The sequence below is a fragment of the Cervus elaphus genome, chromosome 15 (assembly GCF_910594005.1).
Source record: "Cervus elaphus chromosome 15, mCerEla1.1, whole genome shotgun sequence".
NCBI lineage: Eukaryota > Metazoa > Chordata > Mammalia > Artiodactyla > Cervidae > Cervus > Cervus elaphus.
The window spans coordinates 5,018,149-5,033,153 of record NC_057829.1 but is presented as its reverse complement, the minus strand read 5'-3'; the positions used below and the strand labels follow the sequence as shown (position 1 = coordinate 5,033,153).

Genomic DNA, 15,005 nt, shown 5'->3' with positions numbered 1-15,005 from the left:
ACCTTTGTGTTCACTCTGTTTTTATGTATTTTCAGACTATTCCCTAGTTGTGTAAATTTCCAATATCCAGTGTATCCAGACACATTAAGTAGACTGTCATTTTAATTTGTTGAATAATTCTCTCTCCAAGTCTTCTGACATAATCTGGAGTGGTTGCTCAGGAGGCTGACTGCATAGCTGTCACTGTGATATGTCCCTCCCCATCATCCTGACAGTTCTTTTCACCTCTCTCATAGCTGTTTAGATTTCACTTTCCTCATACTTGGTTTAATCTCTTATTTAGTGAAGTGTATCCTCTGGTGAAAGAAGACATGGAAGTAAACATTTTGAAGCCTTATGTGTCTGAAAATGGCTTTATTTTACTTTTATACTTAATTGAAAATTACATGAGTACAAGCCTGAAATTATTTTCTCTATGTTTTGAACTCATTGATCTGTTGTCTTCTAGTTTCAGTTGGTATTGGTGAGAAACTCAGTGCTACTCTAACCCTTGATTTTTTTTGTGAAGCCTGTTTATTGACCCTTTTCCTGGATGCTTCTTTTACCTGCTGTGTCCATGGTTTTTTGAAGTCTTGTGATCATGAACCATTCATTGTGTTAAGCCCTCAGTAGGCCCTGTCAGTCAGGATGCTAATGGCCACAGTTGCAGGAAGTTTCCTTGAATGGTTTATCCTCTTGTGGCCTGTGTATTATTCAGAAACTGGATGTTTTGGAAAGATTGCCTAGTTTTTTTACCTTTTCTCTCCAGTTTTTCAACTTTGACATTTGTGAGATTTTGACATCTACATTTATCTTCTCTTGAGTTTTATGTTTTCTTCTTCCAGGAGCCCTTTTTTGTTACCTATATGTTCTTTTTCAGATTTATATAGCAGCCTGTTTAAAGGAGGCAGATGTCTTCTCTAATTCCTTCAAGTGTATCTTGAGCACCTAATATGTGCCAGGCTGTGAGGAGTTAGCAAGGAATAAAACCTAGTCCCTGCCCTTGCACAATTTGTATTCTTAGGGGGGCAAAAGGAATAAGGAAAAAGACAACATAGAAATACACACACACCCCTGGATAGTGTTGAATACAATGAAGGGATATGGGGAGGATAAGGCTGACAGGCATACCACCGTGGGAGACACTGTTTTATATAGGGTGGTTGGAGATGGCCTCGTGGATAAGGTGACATCTTAGCAGAGCACCATAGGGAACCAAGGAATGAAACATGTAAAGATGTAGGGCAGAGGGAGCCTTGAGATAGATGCCTGCTGGTCATGTTTGAAAACCACAGGGAGGCCGGTAGAGCCAGAGCAGAGGGGAGAAGAGGTGATCAGCGGAGGACATGAGGTTAGAAAGGCTTCAGGTCAAATTGCCTAGGGTCTTGGAGACCTCTGTTAACACTTGGACTTTTCCCCTGAGTGATCTGAGAAGCCACTGAAGGGTTCTGCGCAAAGGAGTGAACCTGGTCTGAGTTGTATTTCAAAACCACTCTGGTTCTTTGTGGAGAAGGGTCTGCGGGGACCAAGCAGAACCATTGGAGGTAGTTCAGATGAGAGATGATTGTGACTGGGACCAAGGTGGGAGCAATAGAATATGTGAGGGCTCATCTGTTTCTAGATGTATTTTTGAAATAGAGCCAGTAGGATTTGCCTTCATGGAGGTTGTGAGCCGTGAAAGAAGGAGGAGTCTGGGAAATTTTTAGTTTTTTTTGGCCTGGGCAGTTGAGATAGAACGATGGTGAACAGCCTATTTGGATGCGGTTGACTAGAAGTGTGTGTTTGGACACATGTTTGTGTGTTAAGTGTGTGCTTATGTAGATGAGTCTGGTTTTCCTGGCCATAGTCTGGCTTGAAGATAAGATTCCCTTCCTTGGGAATTATTTGTGCATTGATGATACTTAAAGTAGTGAGACTGACTTCACCAAAGGAACGAAGGTAGATAAAAGGTCCTAGGAACAAGTGACTCTTGGAGCCACAGTGCTTAGTGGTCAGGAAGAAGAGATGATGCTTTCAGAAGGACTTAGGAAGGAGACGCCTCCTTGGTAGAAGAGGAACCAGAGGAGAGAGTTCACCTGGAAGCTAAGTGAAGAACAAGCTTTCTGAAGGGCATGATGAGCTCTGGATAGATCAGGGAGGAACAGACAAGTATTTACCCTTGTATTTGGAAACAGAGTAGTTTCTGATCTTGCAGAGAATGGGGGTGGTGGGTGGCAGGGGGCAGCAGATATAAACCATTTGAGAGGAGTTTTGCCATAAAAGGGAACAGAAATAGAGTGGAAACCAGGGATGCATGTGAGAGTAAGAATGAATGTGTGTGTGTGTGTGTGTGAAGATAGATGATGTGACCACATGGCCTTGTAAGCTGGTGGGAATGATCTGGTAGAGGGACGGGGAGGAATTGATGTGCAAGAGAAAGGGGGCACTTGCTGGGCCCATGACCTTGTGGGCTGAGGACTGGCAGCGTCTGCCCAGGGAGGGGAGTTAGCATGCTCACAGCGCAGGAGAGAAGGCAGAGCCGAGAATGCTGGGGGAGCCTGTGCTTCTGTTTCCTCAGTGAAACAGGGTGAACTCTAGAACGAGTGGGGTGCTGTGTGCCTTGTGTATGTGCTGCTTTCCTAGGAGTGTAAAGCGGAAACGTTCCCACAGGGAAGGACAGTTACTGCCTGTGCTCTTAAAAACATACATAGCCCTGGGTTCTGCCCCTTGAGTTTCTGACTCATTTGGCCTGGGGTAAGATCTGGCTTCAGTAATTTTTCAGCGTTAGAGGTGATTCTCATGAATACTCTGGCTGAAAACCACCAGCAGAGTTTATCTCGTTTAGTCCTCATAGCAACCACGTGGGGTAGCTGTCGTCCTATTTTACAGTGAGCCAAGGTCAAATGGCTGGGACATAACAGAGCCACATTTGGATCCCTGGCCTGCCTGGTTTGAAAACTGATATAGGCTTCCAAATCCTGTGTTATCTCTACTGCAGAGTACTTGATCTTGGCTAAGAACAGCCGTTCCCAATTTCCCAATTTAGATTTGAATGTGTCCACAAATAAAAAGCAAATGTAGAAGAAATTTTTTAACTTGGCAGTTATGAGAAAAATACACATTAGGGCAATATTACGGTAATGGTTTGTCCTTACTAAGTTAGCAAAATTTAAAATCATCAAGATCTCTGCTGGTATAACAGTGGTAAAGAGAAAGTCTTGTTCATTGTAGAGTGTAGCATAAATTGGGATAGTCTTTTTTTTTTTAAAGTTCTACCAAGTTTATTGCTACCAACCCATCTCCCTCCACCCTCATGCCCATGTGCTTAGTCATGTAACTCCATGGACTGCAGCCCGCCAGGCTCCTCTGTCCATGGACTTTTCCAGGCAAGAATACTGGAGTGGGTTGCCATTTCTTTCTCCAGGGATAATCCTTTTGAATGACCCTGTAATACCTAAAGACATAAAAATGTTCATACCCTTTGAGATAATGATCTCATAAGAATACTGTATATGCAAAGATTTTTCACTAGCTTTTTACTGAAGATATAATAACTTTAATATCCAATTGGGTAGATACTGATAACTTATGTTACATCAGTCTGTTGAAATATTATTCAGAGTATTTAAATATTAATTATGAAGATTGTGGAGCAGCATAACAGTGCTTTCAAGATATAAATAAAACCATAAAACAATAATTATATAGACACTGCATGTATACAGCTACATAAAAGCTCCATTTGGTAAAGTTTGGAGGAAAATGCTGTAAAGGAGAATAATTGTTAGAGTGAGATTGTGAAATTAAAGGTGCCTTTTTCGAAACTGCTTTTCCTAATTAAAAATATTTTTCTGTATGACTATAGACTTACTTGCTCATTGAAGAATTGTGGCATTAAAAATTATAAAGAGCAAAGCAAAAAATTCATATAGTTGAAAAGTTCAGGAAGGAACAATGCAGGTATTTTGGTGCAAAGGCATTCTTCTGTCAGTAGAGTTCACAAAACGATTGAGTGTAACAATCAGTTAACAACCAAGATTTGCTTTGCTTGACTGATACCACAGGTTATAAGTAGAAAGCTGTCTTAAATGGAAAACCATTGTTGTAACCAAATAAAGCAGAGGAAATCACAGGTACTTTTGTTCCAGTACATGATGGCTATCTTTGCTTTATGCTTGTGATCTATATTGTGATGACAACCTCAAGGTCAAAGCAAGGTCAAGGCCAGGTATGACCGAGAACTGGTCTCCAGACTTCTGGATTAGAAGGCAAATAAGGAAGCATTTCTGTGTTTTTTGGTTGATGTTAATAGTTTAAATCAACTTATTTTAAAATTTTTTTATAATTTTATTTATTTGTTTTAGGTTGTGCTGGGTCTTCATTGCTGTGCACCAGCTTTTTAGTTGGGACAAGTGAGGGCTACTCTCTAGTTAAAGTGTGAAGGCCTCTTATTGCTGAGGCTTCACTTGTTGCTGAGTACAGGCTCTAGGGCCTCTGGGCTTCAGTAGTTGTAACACAGAGGCTCAGTTTCCCTGCAGCATGTGGGATCTTCCTGGACCAGGGATCGAACCAGTGTCTCCTATGTCGGCAAGTGGATTCTTAACCACTGCCAGGGAATTTCTTTTGTGATAATTCATAAACTATAGTAAGAAACTTCTGTGGGGAAAAATAACTATCACTACTCACTTTCTAGATTGAATTCTCCTTTTCTAATTGAGATGATTATTTTTATATGACAGTTTTTGATTTTGTAAGGTTTCTTAGAAGTACAGTTAGCACATAATAGAATAGACTATATTATTTTTGCTTATACATGTGTAAACTATATGAAAGGATAATCAGTATTGTCCTATGAAAGATTCATTCAATTCATTTTCCTATGTTAAAATGGTTTGAAAATAAGTTTCTAATTTATAGAGAAATAAAACTCTGTCAGGATATTGATTAAAATTAACTAATCCTAATCTTGAAAACTGGAGAAGGGCATGACAGCCCACTCCAGTATTTTTGCCTGGAGAATTCCATGGACAGGGGAACCTGGCAGGCTACAGTCCATGGGGAAGCAAAGAGTCAGACACGACTGAAGTGACTTAGCACCCAATCTAGAAAATAACGAGGAATCTGTATCTGGGGGTCATTCAGGAACATGATATGTCTTTCCAGTTACTATTCAATCAAGTTTTATAGTTTTTCTTTAATAGGAAATCTCAAGAGCATTCCTGTGTATTTGTGTTGTTTCCTTTTTGTGATTTTGGCTTATTTTTCCTTTCGTAAATATTTTTCCTCTGGTAGTAAGTTTTATATTTTTATTTCATCAGCTTTTTAATTAAATTCAGATAAGTTGATACTGGTTTTGAGTTGAATAGCTTCTGTTTCCCAGTAGGGTGTGTACCAGTAGTTCTAGGAAACTAAAATCACCTTTACTTTTACTTTGCCGAAGGTAGTTGACCTCAGCCAAGAAGCTGATTCTCAAGTTTTCTGCTCTGACACTCTTTGAGCTTTGTTAAAATCTGATGTATATTTTCACATTTCAAGAGACTTCTTTTTAGTGGCTATAGAGAGGTTATCCCTCTCTGGCTAAGATGGCATGATTGAGTATTTCTCTCCTTTAGCCTTTCTTTATAAGATGGATTGTATTTTAAATTCTTTGCAGGAAGGAGACTTGTCCAGTGCACCTTCAGAGGTGAGAGTTTGTTGTAGGAATATGAGGAGCATAGGCCTCCGACCCATGTTTGGTCTTACCTCCATGCCTGGGGTGTTCATCCTGTCCTCCAGAAATAATAGCATGGCATTCAGTTGGCATACCTCCAATGCCGAGGGTCCCAACTGCCCGGAATGCACCTGGTGCCCCTCATCATGAGAGAGATTTAAGTGGATTCATTTGCTCCTGTTGAGACATAGTGTTGCTTCATCCAGCCTGTAGAATTTGGCTTTGCAGAGTAGGATTTTCTAGCTAACAGCCTCTCTCTCTCTCGTTTCTGGAGAAAAGCCTTAAAGAGACATTGGCTCATGATAAAGACCATTCAGATGGGTCTGCTTTCTGATCTCCTCACCTGCTGTGTCACTGGTGGTTCTTCTAAACCAGTAGTTCTCAAATGCAGTGATTTGGCTACCCCAGGAGACACTTGGCAATGTCTAGACAGATTTTTGTTTTTTGTCATGACTGGGTTGTTGGGAGGGGATGTCCTTCTGACATCTAGTGGGAGAGGGCAAGGATGCTACTAACAACCCTACAAAGCACAGGGCTGCCCCCACAGCAAAGAATTATCTGGTCCAGACTGCCAATAGTATCTTTTTGAACTGTGGTTTACTCTGGATGTATGCCCAAGAGTGGAATTGCGAATCATGTGGTAGCTCTGTTTTTAATTTTTTGAGGAACCTCCATACGATTTTCCACAGTGACTGCACCAGTTTATGTTCCCCTTTCTCCACACCTTTGCAGCATTTGTTATTGTAGACTTTGTGGTGATGACCATTCTGACTAATGTCAGTCAGTGGCTGACTTTATTTTTCTGGGCTCCAAAATCACTGCAGATGGTGATTGCAGCCATGAAATTAAAAGATGCTTACTCCTTGGAAGGAAAGTTATGACCGACCTAGACAGCATATTAAAAAGCAGAGACATTACTTTGCCAACAAAAGTCCATCTAGTCAAGGCTATGGTTTTTCCAGTAGTCATGTATGGATGTGAGAGTTGGACTATAAAGAAAGCTGAGTGCTGAAGAATTGATGTTTTTGAACTGTGGTGTTGGAGAAGACTCTTGAGAATCCCTTGGACTGCAAGGAGATCCAACCAGTCGATCCCAAAGGAGATCAGTCCTGAGTGTTCATTGGAAGGACTGATGTTGAAGTTGAAACTCGAATACTCTGGCCACCTGATGCGAAGAGCTGACTCATTTGAAAAGATCCTGATGCTGGGAAAGATTGAGGGCAGGAGGAGAAGGGGACGACAGAGGATTAGATGGTTAGATGGCATCACCGACTCAATGGACATGGGTTTGGGTGGACTCTGGGAGTTGGTGATGGACAGGGAGGCCTGGCATGCTGTGGTTCATGGGGTCGCAAAGAGTCAGACATGACTGAGCGACTGAACTGAACTGATTCTTATTAATGTGAGGTAATACCTCATCATAGGTATTTTGATTTGCAAATTTTGATTTCCATTTCTCTAATAATTAGCAATGTTCAGCATCTTTTTGTATGCCTTTTGGCCATCTGTATGTCTTCTTTAGATCTTTTGCCCATTTTTGATTGTGAGTTACCCAATTCTTAATCCAGGGCAACTTCTTTTCTGCAATTCATTTTTCTCTCTGATGTTATCTGGCTGATGGAGAAAGGACAAATAAGGTTTTCATATTTAATCCTCTCCTATCTGCCAAGTGTTGGCTCTGGGCACTGAGGATATATAAGGGCCAGTAGAGGACCCAGCTCCTTGCAAGATTCAGTGTCTTTGAACGGTTTTGGTGAAAGTGGAAGAAAGGCTTGATGAGGCGGGGAAAATCTAGGACAGTAGGATTCCAGAAAGATCTGAAAAGCAGGGAAAGAGTTCATTTTTAGGGCTTGGAGCACTACCTGGGAAGCCCTGTTAAAAGGAAGGCAAAACTATATAGGTTATAGGTCTTACCTAAATATTTGGGGGTATTTGTTTTAAATACATCTCTCGATAGTAGGTCAGTCTTTTTTTGTTCTTCCTGGGAGCTGATTGTTTCTACTGTATCTGCTTCCCCGTTTTCCCTTTGAAGGTACTAAAGCAGACCCATCGTCTGCTCTTTCCAGGGACTGATAGGTGTACTAAGAATGTCCTTCTCTGGAGAAGGATATGGCAGCCTGCTTCAGCGCTCTTGCTGGGAAGCCCCGTGGACGGAGGAGCCCGGTGGGCTGCAGCCCCCGGGGTCACAGGAGAGGCGGATACAGCTGAGCGCACAGGGGCAGGAGCGCTGGGGTTTCGTCAGTGGCGCGTCCCCAGGCAGTCGGGCTGGCTCTGCTGCTGCCTGGCCGCCAGCCTGCCTCTGGCTGGCCTGACCCATCGGCTGTGCTGTTCTCAGTGGTGTTTGAAAACAGTGCCTTAGAAAGTGTAACTGGTGAACCTTCTCCCTGCAATTTTGTCTACACCAATCCCTTGCATGGCAGACTGCCTCGTCATACTTGACTCCAAGGTCAAGTCTAAGCAATCAGAAATTCTCAACTAATGGAGAAATATTCAACTTCCCTTTTTCTGGGCAGCCTCTGCTGTTACCCCTCCACTAACACACACCCTGCCCCCAAATCCCACTTGTGGAGATTTATTCTCTCTCCTTTGTGCTTCCCCAGGGCTCCTCCTTGCTGTCCTTCCGTCCATGGCACTGAGCATCTGTGTCCACTCCACCTCCTTCTCCCACCCTTGGCCATGAACTCCAAGCGAAACTCATTTTCACATCCCCTGACCCAGAAGCAACTATGCTGTTCCTGGCCGAGTTATGACCATCAGATGAACTTGAGAAACAAAAACGAAATGCTGATGGGAAAATGCAGCCCTCTTTTCCTCACCAGGTTGCCTCTCAGTGTTGACTTCATGTCTGAAATCCTCTCCATTTCCCCCTTAATCCCAAGTGCCTAGCATCCACGTTCTGCCTCAAGTGTGAGTTCTGCCAGGGGCACAGCCTCCATTCTTTCAGGTGAGGAGTGAACCGAGAGACATTCCAAGGTGACCTCGCGTCTCCCAGCAGCTCAGTGCTGTCCCCTGAGCTTCATCCCCTGCCTGCATTTCTGCCCTCAGGCCTGCTGCTTCTCCCTGGGCTCTGGATGTCCTCACACTTGCTTTCAGCTTATGTTCACACATTAAGTACAGTAGAGAAGCCACTCCGAGGATTTCTGAACAAAGTCTGTGCCCTCAGTGATTTTGTAAAGCTCAGATATCTCTTGTCATGTGTTTCCCCCTTCTCAGCCTTTTTCTTTCTGACTTGTCAGTGCTTGTCTGGTGGTGGCACGTGCATCTCTTCCACCACTTCCATTTTGAACTCTGGCAGCAGAATGGCCCCTGCGGTATTCCCTGTCCAATGTTAAGCTGGTTCAGTCATTTGAAACCTTTAAGCTGCCTCTGAAGTTGGTCTCATTCCTTCTCTGCTTCTTGTTAGGGTGCATTTTCACAGAATCTGGGTGTCTTTGATCCTTTTTCTTGCTTTCTTACAGTATCAGCCTTGATAAATAAATCAAAAATTATTTTACATTCATCTGATTTCTCCCTAAGTTTCTGATAATCATGCTGAGGCTGAGCAGTGGATTTATTAATGAAGCCTCTACCTGCTGATGGCTATCTAATTTTCCTACAGCTTAAGAATAAGCCTAGTAAATTGTAAAATCAGAGAAGATATTTACTCCTCCCTCTTGGCCCTTAGAGTTGCAGTATTGTCACTGAAGTTTCTTCTAACTCAGCCTAAGAAGGTTTATGTCACCCATCAGTGGTTCTCACCTGGGCTGTATGCTAGGATCACTAAGAGTCTCTTTAAATACTGTTACTTAGGTCTCATTTCAGGATTCTGATTTAACTGGTCTCGAGTGAGGTTCAGGAACAGGTATTAGTATTAGGAAACAGAAATCCCTCCGGGTTACTCAAATGTGCCAGCAGAGTTGAGAGCCGTCTGGATCTGTAAAATCCTCAAGCCTTGAGGCTTATTAGCATGTTTGTGTCACCACCTTGGCTGAGGAACAGGACAGAGGAAATCTTGGAGAATCTAGCTTGATATGCTTATGGCGAAGTCCTGTCCTTTGCAACTCTGTGCATTCTGAGATTTGCTTGTTTATTCAACAGATGGTAGTTGCTTTCTGTTAATGTGGCAGGTAGCATACTAGGTGTTGGGAGAACAATTTGAAAAGGCCTCATTCTTATGGAGCTGATGGTTGTTGCTTCACTTCCGACCTAGTGATGGATTCATGACTCAGATGAAAGAAATGACCAGGACCTACCAACCCAACTTCCCTTGTGGCTCAGCTGGTAAAGAATTCATCTGCAATGCAGGAGACCTGGGTTCGATCTCTGGGTTGGGAAGATCCCCTAAAGAAGGGAGAGGCTACCCAGTCCAGTATTCTGGCCTGGAGAATTCCATGGACTGTACAGTTCATGGAGTTGTGAAGAGTTGTAGATGACTGAGCAACTTTCACTTCACTTCACCAACCCAACTAGGTCACTGTGAAATAATAACAGCACTGGTAGTCTCAAACCCCTGTTCCTTCTCGGTTAATGAGCTTAGCTGGGCCATTAACCTAGAACCTAGACCTCTGTTTGGCCCTCTGGTGAACAGATAACTGAAGCCCAAGATGAAAAGGTAGCCCTAGGTGACCTGCTCCTGACCACTTTCTTCTGGGCCCACATGTTGATTTTAACCTTAACTTTATCACTAACTGAAGGGAGAGGTAAGAAGTTGTTGAAACATTCAGTTAAGGAAGATGAGAGTCTGCCACCTTCCCTAAAGCCTGGAGCAGTGGGGCCACAGAGCCCCCTCCTTTGGTCCTTTCCCTAGGCCCCGTGATCTGCTAAGTCACATCCCAGCAGGAGGTGAATTCTGACCTGAGCAGCCACAGGAACAGGGAGAGATTAGAGACCAACAGGACCAGTTGTGAAAGAACACCAAGGTAGGCGAGCAGTCAGAAGCCTAGATCTGAGCGAGTTTTTTTTTTTTTTTTTTAATTTATTTATTTGGCTGTGCCAGGCATTAGTTGCTACAAACGTGATCTTCAATCTTTGATGCAGCATTCTGGGTCTTTAGTTGTGCCATGTGAGATCTAGTTCCCTGACCAGGAATCGAACCCAGACCCCCTGCATTAGGAGTGCAGAGTCCCAGCCACTGGACCACCAGGGAAGTCCGCTGAGCGAGTTTTTTGAATGTTCCCCCCACTATGCTTTGCCTGTCAAGAAGCAGTCATCTTCTGATTTCATGGTGGTAGTCACTGTCCACAGTGATTTTGGAGCCCAAGAAGAGGAAATCTGTCACTACTTCCACCTTTTCCCCTTCTATTTGCCATGCAGTAATGGCACTGGTTGCCATGATCTTAGTTTTTTTGAATATTTAGTCTTAAGCTGACTCTTTCACTTTCCTCCTTCACTTTCATCAAAAGGCTCTTTAGCTCCTCTTCACTTTCTGCCATTGGAGTGGTATTGTCTGCATATCTGAGGTGGTTAATGTTCCCCTGCCTGTCTTGATTCCAGCTTGTAACTCGTCCAGCCCAGCACCCCTCATGACGTGCTCAGCTTACAGGTTAAACAAACAGGGTGACAGTAGTCAGCCCTGCCGTGCTCCTTTCTCCATCGTGAACCAGTCAGTTGTTCCATATAGGGACAAACCTAGACAGTGTCTTGAAAAGCAGAGACATTACTCTGCCAACAAAGGCCCACATAGTTAAGGCTCTGGTCTTCCCAGTGGTCACATACAGTGTGAGTGCTGGACTCTAAAGAAGGCAGAACACCAAAGAATTGATGCCTTCAAACTGTGGTGCTGGAGAAGACTCGTAAAAGTCCCTTGGACAGCAAGGAGATCAAACCTGTCAATCTTAAGGGAGATCAACTCTGAATATTCCAATGGAAAGACTGATGCTGAAGCTGAAGCTCCAGGATTTTGGTCATCTGATGTAAACAGATGACTGTTGGGAAAAGTCCTTGATGCCGGGAAAGATTGAGGGCAGAAGGAGAAGAGGGCGTCAGAGGATAAGATGGTTGGATGGCATCACCGATACAATGGACATGAACTTGGGCAGACTTCAGGAGATGGTGAGGGACAGGGAGGCCTGGTGTGCTGCAGTCCACGGGGTTGCAGTCAGACATGAATGAGCGACTGAACAACAGCAGCAATACCATGCCTTTCTCTGGAAGATAGGGCCTCACTAAATGTCCTTGAACTGCATAGAGTATCCTCACCCCCCCTCCCTGTGGCCCCTGGAGAGCGCCCCTTGGAGGTGAAGATATGTGTGATCAGGAACTGATACTTGACCACTCAGCACTCACATCCAGTCAAGGGTATCCTGCCTCCAAGTACTTAGCTTGGAAGACTCAGCACTTCATTCAGTGGTGTTGGCCATTTTTCAAAAACATTTTGCTTATTTACTCAGAATTGTATGTCACTTCTTTTTTCAGAACTTCTGTAGAAATAGCAAGTATTCATTTTTTCTTTAGAGCAAATCTGGTTTTTTCTGCAACCAGAAATCATTCAGCATGTAATTCATTGAATAAGCCTTGCATTGAAATTATAAATTTGACCTGAAGACAGTTTCCCTGACAAAGTTCAGAAAGCTCTGAGTCACAGGTACATGCATTCATTCAGCAGAAATATTGAGCACATCCTCTGGCAGGCACTGCTCTAGGCTCTGGGGGTACAGCGAGACTGATTCTAGTCCAATTAATCATATATAATAAAACAAGTAAAAAAACCAATAAACAAGATGCCAAATAAATATATTGGGTTGACTAGAAAGTTCATTCAGGTTTTTCTGTTACATGGAAAATAATTTCTAGGAGGAGAGATGCTATGAAGAGGGGTGGAGGAGGCAGAAAAGGCGGTGGTGGAGCTGGTTTAGAGATCGTGATTAGGGAAGGCTTCTCTGAAAAGGGGACATTTGAGCAGAGGCCTGCATGCTGGGCTGTGAACCACAAAGCCATGTCATTGTGTTCCAGGCAGTGGCAGCAATGATAGGAAGGCCCTGAGGGAAGACGAGCTTGGTGGGTCTCAGGAACACCAAAGGAGTGGTGTGGGGAGAGGGGAGTAGATGAGGGGGAGATGTTTCATCAGCACAACAGCCACACTGCTTCTGTAAAAATAAAATCTTAAAACTGGAGGTGTGGGACCTGATTCTGGGGGAGATAGGAAACAGTGGGGGGTTGGGCCTTGCTAGAGTCAGTGCTTGGCTTCCTAGGGTCACTGTTTTGAAGTATATTTGCTAATGCTGTGATGGGTGGGGTTGGAGGTGGGTAATAAATGCACGTCTTTGAGTCTATATAGACTTACTATAGGAAGGTCCAAGAAAGCCTGGGTGACAGCGCAGGCAGGTCCAGAGACGAGGGGCACTAATTTTGTAATTTATTTGAATTCTTATCACGTGTGTCTTTTTAAGAACCCTATTTATTAATATACCACATGTGTGTATATTTGATTTTTGTGAGATTTGATTTTTACATATGTGAGATTTGATTTTTACAGAAGCATTATAGCTGTTGTGTGGATGAAAACATAAAGGGACTTTAAACCAATTCCTCCTCGATGAGATAATTTGATAAATGTGTAAAGGCTGCTTGGCATTTGGATTTCTATGAAATCCAAGCATTGGTATTAAGCGCTTTTGACAAGTGAATGGTCCTTCCATTTTCATAGATAACACCTCATTTTTCTATTTAAAATTACATCTTTTACCCCTTCCCCAGGCAACAGAAACAGATACCAAAATCAGAGTGTGCACCCGGGCCTACCATCTCCTTGTGAAAAAACTGGGCTTCAATCCAAATGACATCATCTTTGACCCTAATATCCTCACCATTGGTACTGGGATGGAAGAACATAACTTGTATGCTGTTAATTTTATCAATGCAACAAAAGTCATTAAAGTAAGTATGAGCATTTTTCTCCTTTCTACCCAAGACATTGCTTAGATTTATCACATGGCTTCAGTGAATCACTTGAGCTCACATATATATTTATTGGCAAGGAATATTGACATTCTTATTCTTGTAGCAAATTAGTTTTCTGAAATTCAGGGGCTTTTAAAATTTTTTTCTATGTTATTTTATATTGTGATGTAAAACACACACACACTGGGGGATATATAAAAGATACAGAGTTTGATAAATGATTATGAGGCATATAATAGCTTCCACTTGGGACCTGAAATAGAAAATGGAAAGTGCCCCTGTTTCTCTTCCTTTCTGATTATACCCTCATTCTGAGTTTTATGGCACTACTTGTTGCTCTTCTATATAATTTTAATGCTTCTATATACACAGTCAGTCCGAATTATCCTGGGTTTTTTATTTGCAAATTCACCTACTCACTAAAATTTATCTGTGGGCTTCCCTGATGGTTCAGGGGTAAAGAATTTGCCTGCCAATGCAGGAGACACAGGTTTGATCATTGATCCAGGAAGGTGCCACATGCTGGTGAGCAGCAAAGCCAGTGCACCACAGCTGTAGATCCTGTGGTCTGGAGCCCAGGAGCTGCAGCTACTAAGCCCATGCACTGCAACTCCTGAAGCCCGTGCACCTAGAACCCGTGCTCCGAGACAAGACAAGCCGCCACAGTGAGAAGCTCATGCATTGCAATGAAGAGTAGCCTCCGTTTGTGGCAACTAGAGAATGCCCGAGCAGCAACAGAGACCCAGCGCAGCCAGAAATTTAATGAGTAAAATTATTTAAAAAGAAAATTATTTGTGACTCCAAAATCAATACTGAAGGTTCTTCTGCAGTCATTCATGGGCACGCACACGTGCAGAGTGGTGAAAACTTTGAGTGCCTGACCCCTGTGATCCAGATGAGTCATCAGAGGCATGCCCTGCATCCCTGGGTTCAGCCCTCATTCTGTAAACAGGCACCCTTTTCATGGTCTGTTTAGGACCACATTTTCCACGTTTTTGAGCTTTTTTTTTTTTTTTTTTTGCTGATTGAGTTCTCTATTTGAATGGCCTATGCATTGTGCTGAGGTGCTGTCCTGTGTCCCTGCGTGCACAAAGGCTGTGTGATGTGCTTCATGGAGAAAACGGAAACGTAGAAAACAGGGTTATATGCTGATTAGTGATGACGGTTTTGTGACCAGAGTTTCACAAACCTGACCCTGCATTTCCTGTGGGAGCAGTGGTTTTCAGCATCCCCCAGTTCAGTGTTTGCAGGAACTTCACGGAACATAAGGACCACAAATAGCGAGAATTCACTGTAGAAATAGTATAGTTAGTTTTGCACATTTTTGAACTTCATGCTAATTTAAACAGAATCTTAAGATCCTTATGCCTTTTTCCTTACCCAGTCTCACTTTAAAGATCCACCTGTGTTGTAGTTGTGCTTTGTTCATTGTTCAGTTTTTTTGTTCAATTTACTAATG

General features: G+C 43.0%; 1 protein-coding gene and 1 non-coding gene across 5 annotated transcripts in view; one reads left to right on the top strand and one right to left on the bottom strand.

Annotated features, from left to right (window-relative positions):
• MTR (5-methyltetrahydrofolate-homocysteine methyltransferase) overlaps window positions 1-15,005 on the top strand; it is a 126,818-nt gene that overhangs the window by 54,189 nt on the left and 57,624 nt on the right. For all 4 annotated transcript variants that reach the window (XM_043925180.1, XM_043925179.1, XM_043925178.1 and 1 more), the window contains one exon: window positions 13,343-13,522. In XM_043925180.1, the coding sequence (XP_043781115.1) occupies window positions 13,343-13,522 (180 nt within the window). The remainder of the gene's footprint in view (window positions 1-13,342; window positions 13,523-15,005) is intronic.
• TRNAR-CCU lies at window positions 10,721-10,793 on the bottom strand. The gene has a single exon. It is a non-coding gene; the product is annotated as a tRNA-Arg (tRNA).